Source organism: Scylla paramamosain, chromosome 24, assembly GCF_035594125.1.
Source record: "Scylla paramamosain isolate STU-SP2022 chromosome 24, ASM3559412v1, whole genome shotgun sequence".
NCBI lineage: Eukaryota > Metazoa > Arthropoda > Malacostraca > Decapoda > Portunidae > Scylla > Scylla paramamosain.
The window spans coordinates 17035608-17057391 of record NC_087174.1 but is presented as its reverse complement, the minus strand read 5'-3'; the positions used below and the strand labels follow the sequence as shown (position 1 = coordinate 17057391).

Here is a 21784-nt window from a genome sequence, read left to right as displayed (position 1 = left end):
CCACTTTGGAAGTTAAGTAGTCAAAAAATTTCTTATAGTCAGAGGAGTTAGGTGAGAGGTATATATCACAGATAAATTTAGTTTGAAAGGAACTTTGTAGTTGTAGCCAGGTGGTGGAAAACTCAAGAGCGTGGGCACGAGAGCAGGTTAAGTCATTGCGCACATAGATGCAACAACCAGCTTTGGATTGGAAATGAGGATAAAGAAAGTAAGAGGGAACAGAAAAGGGTGTGTGTATAATCAAGTGCTTGTAGTGAATGAAGAGAGTTGTCTTTAGAGGGAAGGTTGTGACTGCCCCTTTGTGTTGTGGGACACAAAGGGAAACGTTCAGAGAGGTCACAACTGGGTTTAATGATAAGTTCACAGGATTTCCTAATCCAGTGCTTCAGACCTCACAGGGAGTAATTATCGTTTCAACTGGTGCCTACTGTCTCCTCCTGGATGACCAAGACTCGTTAAGGAAAGCCAGAAGATCACCTCGACAGAACCCGTATTGGCAATCAGTTAGAATGTTGTGAGGTGATAGATGTTTAAGAATAATCATGCTGAGAATAGATTAAAATCTTTAAAGAGGCAGGAAATTAAAGTTTCAGTGATTTGAACGGTCACTGTTTTCAGGGACAGTTTGAATGTAGGCAAACTTCCAGCAAGAATGAAACATTGATGTTGAGAGAGTTGGAGGAATCTGATAGAATCCCTTGGGGTCTGTCTTCACTTGGCCAGCTACCTTTAATTCGAAATTGTTTTTAGCCTTCTTCGTTAACTTCCTGACCGTTCTAACCCATTCATTATATTGAGATTTTTAAATAATTTTCCCCTACTTTAAATCTCATCTACATATAGAATATAGAAGATCACTAATAGAGCAGCCTCGACGGAACCAATACTGGTGACAAGATATAAGATTCTGAGGTGATAGATGATCGAGAATTTTCCTGTTGAGGATAAATTAAAAAAAATTAGAGAGGCAGGATATTAAAACAATTCCAGCAAGAGAAACGGTAGATGTTAACAGAATTAGAAGAGTTTGATTAGGAAAGGTCCAAGCACGAAGGCATAGTTTCGGAGTACAACAGGAGGGAGCCCATCAGGTTCATAAGCCTTCCGAGAGTTAAGGCCTGTGAGGGCACTGGAAATATCAGCAAAAAATCTTAACGGGTAGCATGAATTAGTCGGTCGGTGGAGGAGAGGGAGGGAGCCCTGAATCATCCAAGTTGGAGTGTTTAGCAAAGGTTTGAACGAAGAATTCAGTTGCGTTTACAAAGTTGTGTTTTTGCCTGGTTGTGTTTGTCAACTTGTGTTCGTTTGGATGTGTTTGCCTTGTTGTGATTCAGGTTTGTGGGTCACCTGTCTATTATGTGTAGTGTTACGACCAGATGCAACCCCTCTCACAGCTGCCACTATTTCGGGTCAGCTTCTTCCTAGGCTACCTCCCTTGCAGCCAAGTGCGGGGCGCATACAATACGAATCCAGGCAGTTAAGGTAGGTTGCCACACGCGCACTTTTTGGGCACGACGTGGCACGAGGTGAGTGCGCGCCACACCGCGAGTAGAAACAGTACAGAAACAGAGACGTCGGGTACATTGCGCGCAAGGGTGTGGCGATGTGGCACGAGGTGAGCCCGATCTGGGCACGAGGTGTTGCGAGACGTGACACGAGGTGATCACGACGTGGGCACGAGGTCATCGCGACGTGCACACGAGGTGTGGCCCAACCCGACGACCCGTTTTGAGGGGTCGCACAGGCATTTTAATTAATTACGAGGTTGTTGCCGATGTACTGTCACGATATGTCACGGGGTGTTGTGAGGATGCGTCCAATATTTGCAGTGCCTCCCAAGCGGTATATAAAGGGTGGGGAATGATGATCAAGTCACTCAAAGCTAGACTGGCAAGCAGGGAAGATGGAGGAAGAAAACTACAGACAAGAGGCTCAAGTACTGATGGCAGGAATCCTGATGGTGGCTGCTGCATTGCTGCTGCGAAGAAGACGTCTACAGCAACCTCCCGTGCCACCCCAGCCACGAGCAAGAAGACCCAGAACAATATGGTGCCGTGAATGGCTTACGAGACGATCGATGCATGGCGATTTTCACCACCTGCTGCAGGAGCTCAACCGAGAAGACACCAAGGGCTACAAGAACTTCCTCCGCATCAAACCTGAACTTTTCGGAGAGATGGTGGACCGGCTTACTCCAATCCTCGCCAAAAAAGCCACCAGAATGAGAGAGCCCCTGTCAGTGGGGTTGAAGTTGGCTGTCACCCTCCGATTCCTGGCATCCGGCGATTCATATACGAGTCTGCAATACAGCTTCAGGGTCTCCAAAACCGCCATCTGTAGATTCGTACCTAAAGTCTGCCAGGCCATAATTGACATATACAAACCTGAGGTGCTCAAGTGCCCAAGAACTCCAGAAGAATGGAATCAAGTTGCCGAAGGATTCTCAAAGAGGTGGAACTATCACAAGTGTGGAGGTGGTCTGGATGGCAAGCATGTTCGAGTGAAGAAGCCCTGGCATGCAGGATCACTGTTCTTCAATTACAAGAAGTTCCACAGCATTGTCCTCATGGCCGTCGCAGATGCAAACTACAAGTTCCTGTACGTCGACGTAGGTGCTGAAGGAAGTGCTGGTGATGGAGGAACTTGGTTCAAGTGCACCCTTCACGATGCCATCGCGCAGAAACGAGTGGGATTTCCAGAGCACAGCTTCCTGCCGAGTGACGACAGGCCAATCCCATTCCACATTGTTGCTGATGATGCCTTCGCCCTCAAGACCTGGCTTATGAAACCTTACTCACATCAATCCCAGGTATACGAAGAAAAAATCTTCAGCTACAGGTTGTCTCGCGCCCGTCGTGTGGTGGAAAATGCTTTCGGTCTCTTGCAGTCACGATTTAGAGTCTTCGGCACTACCATGCTACAACGACCTGCAGTTGTCAAAATTGTCACCATGTGTGGGTGTGTGATGCACAACCTGATATTGGACCGCTACTCAAATTTTCATCCCCAAGAAGTCGACTGCGAAGATGGTGACCATAACGTGATTGATGGATCGTGGAGGAACATACCAAATCTGATGCAACGCCTCCAAACTCGACGGGGAACAAATCCAACGAGAGAAGCAAAGGCCGTCCGAGACTACCTGGCTTTGTACTATGCATCAGAAGCAGGCGCAGTTCCCTGGCAAGAAAGGATGGTATATCCAAGAGGACGACCAGCAGACGAACAAAGGATGGAGCAATAATTAAATAAATAAATAATATATATATATATATATATATATATATATATATATATATATATATATATATATATATATATATATATATATATATATATATATATATATATATATATATATATATATATATATATATATATATATATATATATATATATATATATATATATATATATATATATATATATATATGTTACGCATAATGTGGACAATTGCCTAATGTGAACATTAGGCAGAAAATTGCCTAATGTGTACATCAAGCAAGTAGGTTGCGTAAAGTTTACAAATTGTTAACATTAGGCAAAAAATGCCTATTGTTCAAATTATGCAGCTCAATTTTGCCCAATGTGAATAAGGAAAACATAATTAATTAATGCAATATTAGTATAAGTAAAATAGGTCAATCGATCTCAGGGTTCAGTTGAGTCCAATCACAAATTTTTGCATGATCTGCCTGGGTGACAGCGCGAGTTGCATTTAATTTCTTTTCTTAGGCAGCTGCACCTTCCTGATGTACATTGAGTAGTACATTGACACTTTGTATAACCTTGCCCACCATTGCCCTAACCTAACCTAACCTAACCTAACCTAACCTAACCTAACCTAACCTAACCTAACCTAACCTAACCTAACCTAACCTTACTCGGTTATAACAAACCCAAAGCTTCGAACAACATCTTTGCTCACAACAACTCGGTAACAGACCCAAAGTTTCGAACAACATTCGAACAAAACTGTAGACACTGGTTTGTCATTCAATTCACATTAGGCAAAATACCCTTGCCTAATTTGAAAATCATGCCTAAAGTGGACATTAAGCAAGTAAGTTGCCTATTGTCAACATCGTGCAAACAAATTGCCTAATATGAAGATTAGGCAATTTCACTGCCTAATGTTCACATTAGGCAATTATCCACATTATGCGTGACATATATATATATATAAGCTGTGTTAATAAATGTTATCTGTGTATTTGATAATAAAGAAACCGATTAAGCTTCCTTGACTTTGAATTATACCCCAAAATATAAACTATATACATTATAGGAATATCATATTTGGGTGGGAGGGAATGGGAAAGGAAATAAGAGTAAAATAGAATATATGTTAAAAAAAAATTTTAAATATGAATTTAATGTTTACAAAAATTATTAACTTATTAAGTAATAGGCAAATCTGGATAATTAAACACCTTCATTTATTAATTACATAAGACTTTGGTCTAAAATTGTTAAGATCGTCTGGTTATAAGATTAAAATTTCAGCAAAGAATTTTTCATATTTACGACATTGAAATAAAATCTATACTTGATGGATATATCAAAGCTATAAAATGTTCACATATATATATATATATATATATATATATATATATATATATATATATATATATATATATATATATATATATATATATATATATATATATATATATATATATATATATATATATATATATATATATATATATATATATATATATATATATATATATATATATATATATATATATATATATATATATATATATATATATATATATATATATATATATATATATATATATATATATATATATATATATATATATATATATATATATTATGGGGACAGTACCTTTTCCATGTGTGATTCTCTGATTTAATTTTCCAAGTGTTTTACCTTTTACCAGTTATTATTTCAATACCTTATTTATATATTCAGTTATTATTTTCCAAGTTCTTTATTACCAACTCTTCATTATTCCCTTTTATCTGTTATCATTTCAAATCCTCAATTTTCAATCCATTTCTTAACTTCCCAAGTTTTAGTATATTTTTTTTCTCTTTTACCATTTATGTCCCAATTATTTATATTCAGTTTGTAGTTTATAATTTTTTTTACTGGTAAAAGGAAACATTAAAAAAGTGTTTTTAATGTCTCCTTTTACCAGTTATTATTTTATATCCATACTTACATTATAAATGAAAAGGGAAAAAATATAGTTGTTTTTTTCATATTTATTTCATACATTTTAACATATTTTTATATGCAATACATTTTTATTTTGTTTACATTTACTCGTCGCTATCCTCCGCCTCGTAGCCCTTCGGTGTCTCGATCATGGGGGACATTATGGCCTTTTTCGCCGGCGATTTCGTCTTCTGGCCTTGGAGTTTGGTGGTCGTACTTGTGTGCTGCAGGGTCTTGACGGGGGACGGTGAACAGCCGAGTATAGATTCCCACTGTATTGGGGTGGGCACCTGCTGCTGCTGTGGCTGCTGAGGGAACTGTTGCTGTTCTGATTGTTGAGGCTGGTATTGTTGTTGAGGCTGTTGGTACTGTTGTTGTTGAGGCTGTTGGTACTGTTGTTGTTGGTACTGGGGCTGCGAGTAATGCGACTGCTGGTACTGCGGCTGATGACAGACTGGAGGAGGAGGAGGAGGAGCAGGAGCAAGAGTAGGCGGTGCAGGAGGCTGCCACAGGTGCGATGGGCTCGCAACTCCTAGTGGCATGGGCACAGAATCCAGCAACCTCCTCGGGTCTTTAATAGCACTCCTGGCCATCACTGGTTCCTCCATGAGGCTGATCATGTACGCGATCTTGGAGAAGAGTACCCCATGATGCATGGGGGAAACCTTCTTCAGGCGAGTGTACATAAATTCAACAAACTGCCGGATGTCAGCGTCAGGTCCCTCGACTGGTGGTTTTCGTGTAGCTAGCAGCTGTGCACTCTGGAGTAGTTCTTGGATGGCACTGCTCTCCTGGGTAGATTTGGTGGATCGTGGGCTGGATAGTTCCTCCTCCTGCCGTTCCTTCTTCCTCTTCCTCCTGGCAATTGAGTGGGCCGATAGGACAGACTCATGGCTGGAGGAATCTTGATCGTCACCTTGTCTGCCGAAGTCATCACTAGGGTGCGTACTTTCGTGGGCGATGTGACCTGCCAGGAAGGCCCAAACCTCGACGATCTTCTGCTCCCTCTGCGTCCTCGGCCTGGCTGCTGATCCACTCTTGCTCTTCCTCTTCTCGATTTTCCCAAAATCTGTTCTCTTCTTGTCCACCACCTTCTTCACCTGCTGGTGAGAACAGTCCGAGAAAGTTTGGGCCAGGTCCTTCCAGAGGCTCTCCTTCCACGCCGGATTCAGCCACTTCTCGTTCCGCTTATCGTAGAGCTCTGGATGCAACTGGACGTAGTTTGTTATCTCCCTCAGTTGGTCGTCGTTGAAGGGGTAGTCCTGAACGTCTTTCTTGGATGGCCGAGTGCGTTTCCTGGAGAGCCCAGCAACAGGTTGTACCTTCACCACTTCCACATCAGGAACGTCAGTGTCGTCAGGAACCTCAGGAGGAACATCACCAGTTTCTCCCTCCTGCAGACTCGGGGAAGACTCCTGCTGTGGTGCTTGCTGCTTGCCTTTCTTGGGCATCTTGGAAAGGTTGGCTGGAGATGGGAGGGTTCTTCTTCTGTCTGTGTTTGCGAGATAAGTGACCATGTGGCCCACGGGTGCTGTTTATATACCCCTTGGATCAGGTCACGTGAGAGGCAATTATACAGCTCGCCACCACCTCGCGCCAACTTCGTGCCCACCTCGGACTAACGTCGCGCCCACCTCGCACTAACCTCGTACCACCCCGCACCACACCTCGTGACACCTCGCGCCCAGGTAGCACGAGCTCGCACCACTGCGCGCCAGGCGCGACGTCGTGCCAATAGGCGCGAGGTGTCTCGAACAGGGTACGAGGTGTCACGAGGTGATGGCACGAGGTGGGGCCGACGTCGCCACTTCGTACCCCGTCGGGAAAAAAAATGAAACTGTTTTAATTTTAACGCGACGTCGTGCCACCTGCCTCGACTTCCCCGACTTGGTGGCAAGAGGTCTGCACGAGCTGCCGCGCTGTTGGGCACGAGTTGGCGCGAATTGGGTGCGCACTCACCTCGTGCCACGTCGTGCCCAAAAAGTGCGCGTGTGGCAACCCGCCTTTAGTTTGCTGGTCGCAAACAACTATCAAGTCTTAGAGGTCGCGACCCTATTCCATCTAACCACGGGAAGATACAAAATACAATGCCAAATTCTCACAATAACTGCGAAACGACTCGCCACGTGCTAAGGAGAAGCAGAAAAAAAAAAAACACACAAACACGATGCTATAATACCCCACGGCCAGACCTCTCACAACAGGCTGTTCTTCCACTGCCCAGCAGAATATTACATCAACTCTTCTCCAGTCTCCCAGAGGACAGGTTCAAATCCCCTTAAAATTGGAGAACCTGAGGAGAAAGATGACCGAAAACAGACTACTATACACTGGGTCCTCTGGTAAAAAAACAAGGACATCTAACGAGAGAAAGAGATCATTTGCATTAAATGCACAGCAATAGAAAACTTCATGAACAGAGGGGAGAGGACAAGTGCCTGGTCACACAGTAAAGACGCTGTATAAAACACAAACACACAACTACAAGGCAAGTGGAGCCAACCCAGGTAGCTCACTACCTCAATATAGGGAGAACGGTATGCACGAATGCCTCCCATAGCGATTACTCGGTGCTCAGTAGGTTGGGACTTACCACCTATATCCCCAATATATAATAATAATTAACTTAACCGCCCAAAATGACACCGAAATCGCCAGCTCTCAAGCGCGTCTCTTTCGTTCCAGTCCCAAGCTCCAGTTAACAAAAGGAGGCCCCATGCCAGGCGCAACACGACAAGCAGGCTGAATCCTGAGTGGGAAGAGAGAGGGAAGAAGGGCGATGGATGGCACACCGCGCTCTCATAAATTATTTGCCTTGGATAATTGGAGACGCGATTACACAGGGGCCTTGGTGTAATTTTATTTTATCACCTCTACCTATGACCTTTACTCTCTATAGGGCCATGAATTTCATCTTGTTAGGATATTGGAAAATAGGGAAAAATAAATAAAACTACTTTTCTAAACTATACAAAATGTACAAGGTGTCTACAAAAGATGTCTTCTGATTCGAGTTTCTTTCACATATAAAATGCTTAATTATGTTGGGGGCTCCCCAGATTGTGGAGGTCCCTGGGCAGCTGTCCTTTTTGCCCACTCCTAAATCCGAACATGTATCCAGCAGGATTTTACAACACTCGAGTCTGAACCCAACTCGTATCCAGTCTCTCACAGGACAGGCTCAAAGAACCTTAAAAACTGGAAAAAGTGAGGATAGAGATGGTTAGAAATAGACTACTATAGAGTAGATGCTTTAGTCAGAAAAAAAGGACATCGACAAAAAACTTCACAGAGGGAAGACGATAAGCGGCTGCTCACACAGAATGAACACTACAAAATATAAACACAGAACAACAAAGCGAGTGGAGCCATCCCAGGCAGCTTACTGCCTCAATTTAGGGAGAACGGCATGCACGAATGCCTCCTGTACTGCTCATGCGGTGTTTAATAAAGTGGGACTTACCTCCTATATCACCAGTATGTAATGATAATTAACTTGACCGCCGAAAATCCCGCCGAAATCGACTGGTCTTCCAAGCACATCTCTTTCGTTCTAGCTCCAACTTACAAGGGGAGGCCCTACGCCACGTTCCACACGACAGCAGGATGAATCAAATGAATGGGGAGAGGGAGGGAAGATGAATAAGTTGAATGGGGAGAGGGAGGGAAGAAGAGGAGGAAGGGGTGGCCAGGCTGGCGATGGACGACACACAGCACTCTATCATATACGTTGTCTTCAATAATAAGTGACGCAGTTACACAGGAACCTGTCTGTAATTTTATTTGATCATCCTAATCTATGACTTTTACTTTCTATAACTGCATGAATTTTAACTTGCTAGAACATCGGAAAATGGGGAAAACAAATTAAGAAATAACTTTATTAAACTATATAAAAAAAAGTTTATAAAAAAAAATACTGTAAGGTAGCGCGTCATGTGTCTGCCTCACGCGCTGCTTCTATCCTTCATCCTTTTCTCTCTCCTTTCTTTCTCTTTACTCTGGCAACTAAACTGCTCTTTATTCTTTTCTCTGAGCTGCTCTGTGTGACACGCCCCTTCCCCAATGAAAAATTTCGGAAGTTATATGATTCATTATTTTTCTTTCTTTTTTTAATCACATACAGTAAATTAAATCATGAGCCTGAACAAACATAAATCAAGGCACACAATTTTCTTCATATTATAATTCATCATTACCACAGTAAACTTACACCTCACTCATGGGCTCAGAATTTCAGATTACTACAGGGTTATCATAGCAACCATAACAAAAACAGCACCACAACTTTGCCTTTCTTCTAAAGACAATCAGCGCCGTTTCTTGCTCTCCCTTCTGCTACTCCTGCGAGGCCTATACTAGCCTTCTCAATGACATTGGCGTGAGGATCTTCTTCTACTGGGAGTCTTGTTCACATCACCCCCTTTTCCCACAGCTACTGTTGCTCCAACTTCTGTAGCTTTTTTTTCTTTTTTTTTTTCCTTTTTTTCTTATTATTGCCTCTACTTTCACTACCTACCCTCACCTCTCCCTCTTTTTTACATGCCCTTCTTATGTTCCTTCTCCTCACAGCAACACTAACACATATGTCACCAAAGCAAGAACAACCCTGCGTCCTCGATACACTTAGCCCGCCCATTAGATGCCGTAGCATCATGTTGTTTTAGCACGGCACCGCAAGGTAACTCACTTCCTAGCTGGAGGGCACCCACTTCTGGGCCACAAAGCTGAACCAACTCTCTAGTCCCTCCACTACTCATCACAGGAGGACACTCCGTTCTCTCTACCGGGTCATCACTGCCTGCATCTCTACTTAAGCTTTCCCGCTCCTTGCTCGTTGGAGCCTCCATGTCACATCCATAAAATAAACAAACTAAAAGTGCCACTTTCTTGGAAAAATAAGAGAGGTCACCTGCCTGCTCTTATTCAAACAAATCTGTACTTCTAAGATGTGACACGGCCAAGCTCATGTATTGCTATCAAGTACAACAGTTATACAAACCACTTCTCCCTCCGGCCATTATCCGACACAGGAATCACAAGTTGGCGGCTGTCCCTTTCCAGGAAGCAACACACTCACTACCGCACTTGGCTATCCAAACACAACAAATTACGGCTCTAAATCGAACCTTGGCAAAATGCAACTGGGCCAACTCAACGGGTTCTAGCAACTGCTCCCAAGTGCAATCTACTCTCTTCAGACTCACCTCTTTTTTCCCCTTGGGAAGGACGACACCAATCACCACATACTGTATTACGCGAGTCCAGCACCTGAAACTCATGAACGGCTTGGCCACACGAAGCTCCCAACAAAACTGTGGGTACTTCACAAGCGGTAAGCAAACAACTTAACAATTTGCAGCTTCACTAAACACATCCTCCCGATATCGCGCCGTGACAACATCACTTTCACAACTCAACCAGGAAGCAGGAGTCAGGCTAGTATCATCTTTCAGCATTCCTTTGCAGAGGAAAACAACATCGGGCATAATACAGGGGAGAGGGGACCCAGACAGGAGACGATCAAACTTTGCCACCTGACCAACACGGCATGCCATCAAAACCGCCGCAACCGCTCCCGAGTTATCCTGACTCCAAATCGGTCAAACACTGGGCCTCCTCGTGCTAACTGCACCCGTACCTTCTTTGTATCGTACCTCCGTCCTCCTCTCTCCGCCAGTTATTCAGGATATTTTTAGTTACTGCAGAGTCCTCCCGACCCTCTTCTTCGAAGCGCACTGCCCTTTCCTGCCTTGGCAAGAAATGGGGCAACTCGTCCCTGAGGGACAGAATCCTCCTCGAAGGTAATGGAAGTTGTATACTCAATTAACGTTAATGGTGGTCTACTGGTTGGACTAGCACCCACCATGTCTAGTCTTGAGATGGGCGTAACATGCTCCCCACTCCTGATACACTCCGCAGGTCAAGAAACTCCTATCCCCCCCCCCAAGCAGAGTTAGGAGTCCCCCCGTCCTCGTCAGTGACCCGTAACACTCCAGACACAACAGACTGGGGTTCGGACAGAACATCAGAGCCCACAACCTCCAAACCAAACATTAACTCCATTAGCCTCTGCCTGAGTGCCACCTCTGCTGTGCCCCGCAGGATGAGGCAAAAACAGCAAACAAACTATCAAGACAAATCTCCGGCCACACCCTCGGCAACACTCCCAACCAGGCTATGTACTTTCTGCGGTGGTTCTGCTCTGTTGCAGTCAGCCCCACCACTCTGACTCAAGGACAAGCCCAACTCTGGCTCACCCATATTTTTGCCCGCAGTGAGACAGGACTCTGGCCATTCTGCTTCAATTTTAAGCGATCAACATCAACTCTGCATTCCTCTCGCGGTGGCCCTGCCTTAATGCAGTCGATTCCAGGAGTCACACAGAACGCGGGCGCCCTGCCCCGGGCCACCCGCCTCGCCTCAGCTCGAGTCACATTTCCCAAGTCTGAATTCTCAGCCACTGCCTCCCTCCAGACTCTACCACCTGCCAAGTCGTTCCTTAAAAGGAAATCAACACCCGACACTAGCAGGTCCTCCGCCAGTGCCACCCGCGCCTCAGCGGTCATTAGCGGGCATGTAATCTTCGCCATAACGAAGCTTTTTATTGCGCCGATTCCACGGCACAACACAGACATATCGGAGGCAACTCGCCTCCCAGTAACTTGTTTACATAAAGACTGGTGGGCCGCCGTAACACGCAATACAGTAACGGGGTATTCAACCTCAGCAATCTCAATTGTGCCTTGACACAAAAATGGGCGGCATCAGTGCAAACCAGACCTTACAGGAAACGATGAAGTATCAAGAACAGACAAGGGGGCAGATACCAAAACCTTCTCCGTGTCTTACCACCATATTATGTATTTTACACATTATCAACATCGTTGTGGAATTTTATTGACAAATTGTTAATGTTTCATTGCCTGTGGGATGTTTTAAGATAAGAATGCATCAAGTAAACACGAGTAGTAAGGAGACTCGGAACATGAGTCACCTCTGCTACCAACCTTTCATTCCATAGTCTAGGGTGGGTAGAAACACACAAAAACAAATAAAACAAATAACACCCCCCAACAAGTCTGTGGGAACTTCCAGCAATCCTAGCGAGGTCGCCAATTCTACCACAACTGGATCCAGCCCCTCTCACAGGTGCCACTACATCGGGTCAGCTTCTCCCTAGGCTGCCTCCCTAGCAGCCTAGTGAGGCGCATTCAATACGAATCCAGGCAATTCGTTGGTCCCAAACAACTATCAAACCTCAGAGGTCGCCACCCTCTTTCATCCAACCACAAGGAAGATAGAAAATACAACGCCAACTTCTCACTATAGCTGAAAAAAAAGACTTGTCAAGCCATGTGACAGGGAGACAGGCACACACACACACACATACACAAAAAAAAAAAAAAAAAAAACGTTACAAACACGAGCCTATAATACCACGCGACAAAAAAAATCCCACAACAGGCTGTAATTTCACTGCCCAGCCAGGGCCGGATTTAGGTCTGCAGAAGCCCATGGGCAGCCTGAGTGTGAAGGCCCCCTACCAGAAATATTTATACGAATTTTTTTATTTATCTATATTCCATGCAGTTTATCAATATGTATTAATATATTCTAGTGAAAGAAGCATATTTATTTAGTGTAAATGAAAGAGAAACAATTATATTAATAATAGTAAAACTATTAAAAGGTTCATAGAATCAATCAATAAACAAGTGTTTATTGATTGATTCCATGTTTCCATGTTATATGTTCCATGTTTCAGCAACGGTGCATAAACATTTCACTTACAAAATGTTTAACTATGTTGTGGCCTCCCAAAATTGTGGAGGTCCAAGGGCAGCTGCCCTCTTTGCCCACTTCTAAATTCGACCCTGTACCCAGCAAGATTTTACAACACTCGAGTCTAATCTCCCAGAGGACAGGCGCAAACCCCCTTAAAATTGAAGCGCATGAGGAGAGAGATGGTAGAAAAAAAAAAAAAATAAATAAATAAATAAATAAAAGTAAAAAAAAATATAAAACAGGTGCTCTAGTCAGAAAAAAAAAGGACATCTATCGAGACAGAGATCAGTCACTAAATGCGAGCTGGTGGTGAGCATTGAAGTCTCCAAGAATGGAGATCTCTGCAAAAGGGATGAAAGTCAGGATGTGCTCCACTTTGGAATTTAAGCAGTCAATTTATTTATTTATTTATTTATTCAAATATTATTTTTATCAGAGAAAGGAGGAGACTAAGGTATACAGCCCATATGAATTTAGTCTGAGAGAACGTGGACACGAGAACAAGCTAGTAGAAATTAGGATAGAAGTAGGAGCGAACAGAAGGGGTACTGACAGTTGCCTCAGGCACCAACTTTTCGGTGAGGAAAAAGAAGATGAGGTGGTGTTCTACAGATTGAAAATTAGATCTAAGGCTGCGAATGCTTTATAAGTTAATGAACAATAAGTTGTGGGGTGAGTCAAGACATTTATCGTCGATACCAGAACCAGTCCGACTTGGACTGGTTCTCAAATAAGAAAACCTTTGAAGATTCTTAAAAACCACAACAAAAGAATTGCACGATCTTCTGAGTCTCTTAACGATCATTCTTCCTGGCCCTCCAGTTGTCTCTATTGAGCCATCAGCTTTTTGTTTGAGCTTGTTCGAGTCCTGAGAGACTACAGATAGAAACAATCAGACACATTTTTCGTTGCTTAAAGTTGCTGGAAAAGATGGAACATGCCAGGCTTATGCGGTACATAAAGAGAGGCAATTACTTATCACCTGTTCAACAAGGTTTCCGGAAAATGCGGTCTACGTCTGATCTTTCGTGTTTATAATTTTGTATTTATGAAGCTTTCACAAATAGTTAACATCATGTAATGATATTTATTTGAAGAAAGCATATGATACGACTTGGTGCCCTAGCATTTTAGTCTTCGAATTTTGTCTCAGTGGCCGACGTCCTATTTCTATGCTACAATTTTATCTCATGGGTTTTTTTATTATTATTATTACTATTATTATTATTATTATCTTATTTTTTTTTTACGAATACGGACTGGGGGCGTACCGTCTAAAACTCGTCATCTGAAGATGGCGTGCAGCAAGAAGTATACTTAAAGCCACACTTTTCGCAAAGGACATAGTGTTATTAGTGTGCTTCCTGATGGAGCTCGAGGTTGCTTATACGTTGATGACCTGTCGATCTCCTTTTCTGCGGTACTCATGCCATTGATTAGGAGGAAGTTGCAGTTAGCAATTGTGAGGTTTATTGGCCAATTACTTGGGCACGTGTTCGTGTGTCGGACTCCATGCCGGTGTTCACCTGGGAACTGGTGTTTTCGGTCATGCCTAATTCCTAGATTACTGGAAGATGCTGGTGTCTTTCTATTGGACTTGCGCGGCCAGTGCTTGATGCTTATGCTGGTATCGAATTTCTCGTCCTCGTGAGTCAGTATCTCGTGTGTCAGTCTCCTGCAATTCACATTCACAACAATATGTCTAACCCGAGTTTCCCTAAGCCTTTTGAGTTAAGGGTTGTATCTGCCATGGTAACATTGAATGCCCTCCCCCTCCCCTCCCCAATTCCTGTATGTTTCCATCGATTTCCTAGAGTTGGTTACTGGCAATTTCCGAACGTTTTCGTCTGCGGCCCTGCTATTCGTAATAACTTATTACTGCATAACGGGTTCGATGCTTTATTTTTAGAACACTTACGCACATTCCGACTGCTTTGTATTTACAGATGATTCTAAGCTTGATGCTTGAGACAAGTATGGTGTTACATTTTCCTCACTCTGTCGCGGCGGTAGCCTCCCAGTTATTTCTTTTAGTTTTACAACAGGGTTGTCTGCCATTATCCTAGCTTTTAAAAATTACTTCTGCAATTTTTAGGAATTATCGTAGTTTTCTTCCTGCGGTATAACTATTTGGTCTTTGTTCTCTTTATTCTCTTGTTTTAACATATTTTTAGTGTCTATGTGTCTATATCTTTTCAACGTAGAGGCAACCACGTTGTGTTTTGCTGGGTCCCTCCACACGTGGGAGCTCCGGGAATGATAAGGCCGATAGGCTAGTTAAAGAAGCGGTATATCATGTTACTCCTAGGTCCATTCCATTTCTTGAATTAAATTCCACAATTAGGGTGGCAGTTCTTGTCATATGGTAAAGCAAATGAAAGGCTTTAGTCGCCAACACTATTTTTTTTTTCTTTCTTTTTTTTTTTTTTGCACGTCTGTGAACATGTGTCCATATGCGGGGACGCCACATTGGCCCATCTCCAGATGGATCTCTGGAGATGATGGTTAACTCGTGTTCCAGGAAACACAGTGACCTGTCTTGACTGCTTAGTCTTTCTTACAATGCGACATTTTTTTAGTGGAGTGTCCCAGTCTAATGGATCTGCATAAGCGATAACTCTTCTGTTGTTGTGGGATCTTTCCACATCTCACTGATATTTGGAAAGAGGGTTCTTTCCCCAAGACATGAAACCCTCATGTTTGTGGAGAATGCTGGTCTTCTTAATAAATTATAGTTTCCCTTTTAGATATCATTAATTCAAATTAATTTAGTAGTACTATAATAAAAGGCAGAACTTTAATTTTGTCCTGGGAGTCCGGGGAGAAGGCATGTGGTCAACGCCAAGTATTTTTATTTTTATTTATTTATGTTTTTTTTTTCTTGCGTCTATGTATTGATTCTTTTTTTAATTTTATTTATTTATTTTTTTCCTGTTTCATATCAGGTTCTAAGAGAAGCCACATGTCGAGCACTCTGTCAATGACAAGCCAACCCGGAGGCAAGTAAGGAAGATACAAAACGAACAATGTTGGATCATGTGTGGGACACATAACGAACAATGGCAGATATCTGGGTCAGTAGGGTTAATGCCTTTGGTACGAAACGAACAACACCGATCGTACTGTTCTGGGTCAGTGCTCCAACACTTGAAATTAATACATTCAAATACAACTCTCTTAATATGCAGCAGTTCACTTCTCGCTGATTAATTCAGTTTTCTTTTATCTAGCTTTTTTTTTTTTTTTTTTTTTTTTTTTTTTTTTTTTTTTGTGTGTGTGTGTGTGTGTGTGTGTGTGTGTGTGTGTGTGTGTGTGTGTGGTTTAGACTAGGATTTTACCCCGCCACAATTTTATTACATTTTAGTTGCTATAAACTTTTCGCAGCTTTTTTTTTTTTTTCTTTTTCAAGGACAGTATTCCTACTGGACTTATCTTTAACATCATTTATGAATTTACTTGTTCAAGTTTTGAGAAAAACTGACGGAGACGTCTCAGAATGCCCAACTTCATGGAAGCTGTTTTAGCTAGAGATGAGATGTGAAGTTTCTAGTTTAGATTATATAAGAAAATGACAGACTGAAGATGTTCAGTGTAGAAGAGGAGGATAGTTGAGATTCATTGAAAAAGAGGGGATAGTTGTTTGGAAGGTTGTGTCGAGTTGATAGATGGAGGAATTGAGTTTTTGAGGCATTGAACAATACCATGGTTTGGTCTGCCCCAATCAGCAATTTTAGAGAGATCAGAAGTCAAGCGTTCTGTGGATTACTTTAGAAATTTATGCAAGTTGAAACTGTTCTTCTTCACCCGATTCCTTCCACTTCCATTTCTTCCTGAGAGCCAAAATTGATAGAGCATATAGAAGAGTTTCTTTTTCCCACAGTAGTATCAGTTTTCACCCAGCCCTCAAAATATTCCCATATTAAAATTTAAAACATAAGTGTTTTGATAGGGAGCTAGAGTTAGCAGTGGGCGAGAGTGGAAGAGCAGCTTGACTTTTCACCCAGATCTCCACTCCCTCCGTCGGGGACGAATATAGTCATTCCTACAGCTGCCAGCTTAGTAGCGGAGCGGACACGTGGTACTTAGAGGTGCGGGTCAAGGCATGTTGAAGTGTTTATATGGAGGGCATATTGAGTTATGGGTGGGATTATATTGTGTCGCCTAATTATAGTGAGTACTATTTGGGCCTTAAGGAACACCAGTATCTGGGTGAATCCAAATATTATTTGAAGGGCAATATGACCCCCGCTCTCTGCTACTCATGTAAGGTGGAAAGTAATTCTACATGCAGACTATATTGTCCCGACTCTCTGTAGTTTTTATGTTGTTATACAGAGTACTGACAGGAACAAGGCATTGTTTTGTTTTGGGTCTCGTCTGTGTCTGAGCGTCTTGAGCGTTGTTTAGTGTCTTTGTTAAATGCTACTGGTACCTATGGCCCATAACTGTGAGTGAGAGACCAGAGGATTGAATAATTTTTGTGTTAAGCTACAGCTCTTTACTTTCTTTCCAGATTTTCACTAATTTTATGAGGTGAGAAGCTCTTATTTGAAAGATTCTAAATGACTGTTACCTGGCCGCAGTGTGTGTAATATTTTTTGTTGGAGAGTGACTGGTTTTGTTACGGTAGGGGGTTGTCCTGCGGTATTATTACCCTCACCCTGGTGGTGTATTGTCGATACTGTTAGACTTCCCTAGCACGCGGCTCATTAGTTCTTTCCAGCCTGTGAGATTAAGATGGCATTTGTTTTATTCCCTTCTCCGTTGGTGGGTTAAACGGAGTAACGACCCCAGTGATTTAATAGTGGTTGACCACTAGCAGGAAGCTAGATTCGTCGTGTTTATGCCCACACTAGTCTAGAAAGAGTTAACTGGTGAAAGCTGACTCTAGTACAGTAGCAGCTGTGAAGGGGGTTGAACCTGGTCGTAACATATATATATATATATATATATATATATATATATATATATATATATATATATATATATATATATATATATATATATATATATATATTACCACCAGGACCCCCTTCACAGCTTCTACTGTACTAGAGTCAGTATATATATATATATATATATATATATATATATATATATATATATATATATATATATATATATATATATATATATATATATATACACCAGGACCCCCTTCACAGCTTCTACTGTACTAGTCAGTATATATATATATATATATATATATATATATATATATATATATATATATATATATATATATATATATATATATATATATATATACACACACACACACACACACACACACACACACACACACACACACACACACACACACACACACACACACACACACACACACACACACACATGATTCTTGTTTAAATGATTCCTGGAAGTCACTATATATATTGTATAAACTAAGTCACGTACTGAAAAAACTCAGCATTTTTTTATTTTTTTTATTTCGAGATAAGCTTCGTTTACATTAACCCTTAACAACGATCACTCTTGTTGCCTACAGCCTCCTGGGTGCCTACACGCCACGTCATGTGTATACAGTAGATGACGTGGCCGACGTTATTGAGTACGCTCGGTTACGAGGCATCCGTGTTGTACCCGAGTTCGACACGCCAGGTGAGAACAGTGGCGTCCTCGGAAAAATAAATAAATAAATAAATAAATATTATTTATTTAAAATATATATATATATATATATATATATATATATATATATATATATATATATATATATATATATATATATATATATATATATATATATATATATAATTCTTTTTAGCATTAAGATAAATATAGTTACCGAAAGGAATGCGTGCAAACTAGTTGATGTTCAGAAGAATGGAATATTAAAGTGATGAAAGTGTGTTCGATATAGTACGCTAAATTCAAATAAAGAAGTATGTAATTAAGTACATGTGAAGTAGCTGAAGGGGTCAAGCATATTAGCATCCCAAGGTAGTGTTGAAAAACTAACAAAAAGAGTGTGTATGAGTATAGTAGTACTAGACCAAGTGAAATCTGATAGGAAATGATGAAAGAAGAATTGTGACCTCTTTTACCTCGGCAGTCCCATTAGAAAACTTCTTAATAGGCGTTAAATATAGAGAAATACTCGTAGGAAACAGGACATAAATATAAACAGATAACACCAGCCAGTTAAATCCAAGCCTCTAGTTGCCAGGTAAGTCGAGAACACGTTTCCCATTCGTGAAGCATTAAAGAAAACAAAAAGACTGAAGTTGTTATAAAAGACAGCGCAAAGGGTACCTCGGCACCCTTTGATTTTGTTATTGCTTACCTTTCAATTTATATTAACGTATGCATAATCAGCCCATTGCTACGAAGTCAGATGAATCATAATACGAGACTCAGCACGATTACAACAAACCTCGTAATGATATTAATTTTGTCGAATTTGATTTTCTCACTTTCTCACCAGACGCAAGGTAGGCAATGCCTGTCAGTGTCCGGCCTCTACGAATCTTCTCCAAAGGTCTCTATCCATGAAATCCTCATCTCTGGTTATTCCTTGTAGATTTCTTCCTCTTCGTTCAGCAGCTTCTTCAACTCCCTGCATCCATCGCTTCCTAGGTCGTCCCACCGGCCTCCTGCCTAGAGGAACCCATTCCAGAAACTTCCTTTCGTATCTTGTATCTTCCATTCTTTGGACATATCCATACCATCTCAATTTGTTCTTTTCAATTATCTTCAGTACAGATGTTATCCCTAATCTCTCTCTGGTTTATTCATTTCTAATTCTATCAAGTCTGGTCACACCTCGGATCATTCTCAGAACTCTCATTTCTGCTGCTTGTATTTGTGAAGATGTTCTTGTTGTCAGTGTCCAAGTTTCTGACCCATATAGAAGTACTGGTCTTAATATTGTTGTAAATATTATGGTTTTAGCTATTGTTGGAATATTCTTATCTTTAAGTATGGGATACAATGCACTGACATTTGCATTGTACTTCTGTATTCTATTTAAAATTTCTATATTCTGTCTGTTTTCCTCGTCGAAAAGTACTCCCAGATAACAAAATTTGTCGGTCTGCTTCAGTTTAACGTTTTCTATGTAAATATTACATTCCTCCTTTATTCTGCCAACTTTCATTATTTCTGTTTTTTGTTTGTTCATTCTCATTCCTTCCCTATTTAAGACATCATTCCATCTTGTCATGGCCTCTTGAAGATCTTGTTGGCTTCCTGTCACGACAGCGACATCGTCTGCATAGGCCAGCGTGATCTCTTTATCCTCCCTTACACACACTTCCTTCAGGCATCTGTCCATGTATATAATGAATAGCAAAGGAGAGAGCACTCCCCCTTGTCTCACTCCTGTCTTAATGCTAAACCAATCACTCTCCAGCTCTCTGTTCTTGACTCTACTCTCCGTGTTCTTATATATACTCTTAATTACTCGTATCAGTTTAGAGTTTATGCCGTAGTCTTGATGTTGTAAGACTCTCCACAAGCAATCTCTTCTAATTCTATCAAAGGCTTTTTCCAGATCTATAAAAGCCACATATTTATCAATGCTCCACTCCCAATTCTTCTCCATTATCATCTTTAAAGTGAACACTAGATCTGTCGTGCTCCTATTGGGCCTGAAACCATACTGCCATATTCCTAGTTTCTCCTCGACACAGGTTCTTAATCTTTTCTCAACTATTCTTTCATACAATTTTCCAACATGAGATAACAGGGATATACCTCTATAATTTGCACAATCTGTTTTACTGCCTTTTTTATATATTGGACATACTATTGCTTTGTGCCAGTCATGGGGCACTTTCTCCTCTTTCCACGCATTACTGAAAATGTACCTCATCCACTCTACACATTCTTCCCCAGCAGCTTTAAATAGCTCTACTCGTATAGGGAGCTCGTCGTCCCCTGGGGCTTTGCCGCTTCTCATCTTCTTTAGTGCCTCCTTCACTTCCTCTGTACTGATCTCATTTGGGTTCTCTCCTTGTTCCTCCTGTATATCTAGATTCCGCTCTTCATCCACTTCCACATCCTCCACATTTAGAAGTTCTTGGAAGTATTCTCTCCATCTTTCTTCAATCTCCTGTGGTTTTGTTAGTAGTTCTCCTGTTTTGTTCATTATTGCATTTGTTGATTCGTTATTTCCTTTCCTATAGTTCTTAGCCATGCTATACAGTAATTTTCTTGTACCTTCTACGTCTCTCTCTAGATCTTGACCAATCTTGATCCACATGTCCTCCTTGGCTGCTCTTTTGGTTGCTTCTGCACTGTTTCGTTTATCTACGTAATCTTCTCTATCTTCAGTGTTTCTTGTTTTCATCCATTTTCTGAAAGATCTTGTTTTTTCTTTGACTGCTTCCTTAACATCATAAGTCCACCATGCAGTACTTTTCTTTTTGGTTCCATATTTGATTTTAATACCAACTGTCTCCTCAGCTGCCCCATACACAGTGTTCCTGAATTTATTCCATTGTTCTTCTATGTTCATTTCTTCCAATTCCAGTTCGGTTGGTTTTCGTAATGTTACCAGTTGCCGCAGTGCTTGCTTCTTCTCTTCATCCTTGAGGTTTTCCAGTTTGAATCTCTTTTGCTTTTTCTTGACTTTTTCCTTTGGTTTTACAATTTTCAATTTAGCCACCACCAACCTGTGGTCAGAGTCTAAGGACACAGATGGTATGGTCTTAACATCTTTAAATATGTTTTTCTTGTTGGTGAGAAACAGGTCAATCATTGACCTCTCAGTATATCCTTGTTGTGCTGCATTCCACCGATACCATGTCCATTTATGGCTCTCCTGATGTTTATAAT

At 41.4% G+C, this 21784-nt stretch overlaps 1 protein-coding gene across 7 annotated transcripts in view; it reads left to right on the top strand.

Moving 5' to 3' along the window:
• Window positions 1-21784, top strand: part of LOC135112823 (beta-hexosaminidase subunit beta-like) — a 165632-nt gene that overhangs the window by 73893 nt on the left and 69955 nt on the right. For all 7 annotated transcript variants that reach the window (XM_064027665.1, XM_064027667.1, XM_064027669.1 and 4 more), the window contains one exon: window positions 18492-18604. In XM_064027665.1, coding sequence (XP_063883735.1) covers window positions 18492-18604 — 113 coding nt within the window. The remainder of the gene's footprint in view (window positions 1-18491; window positions 18605-21784) is intronic.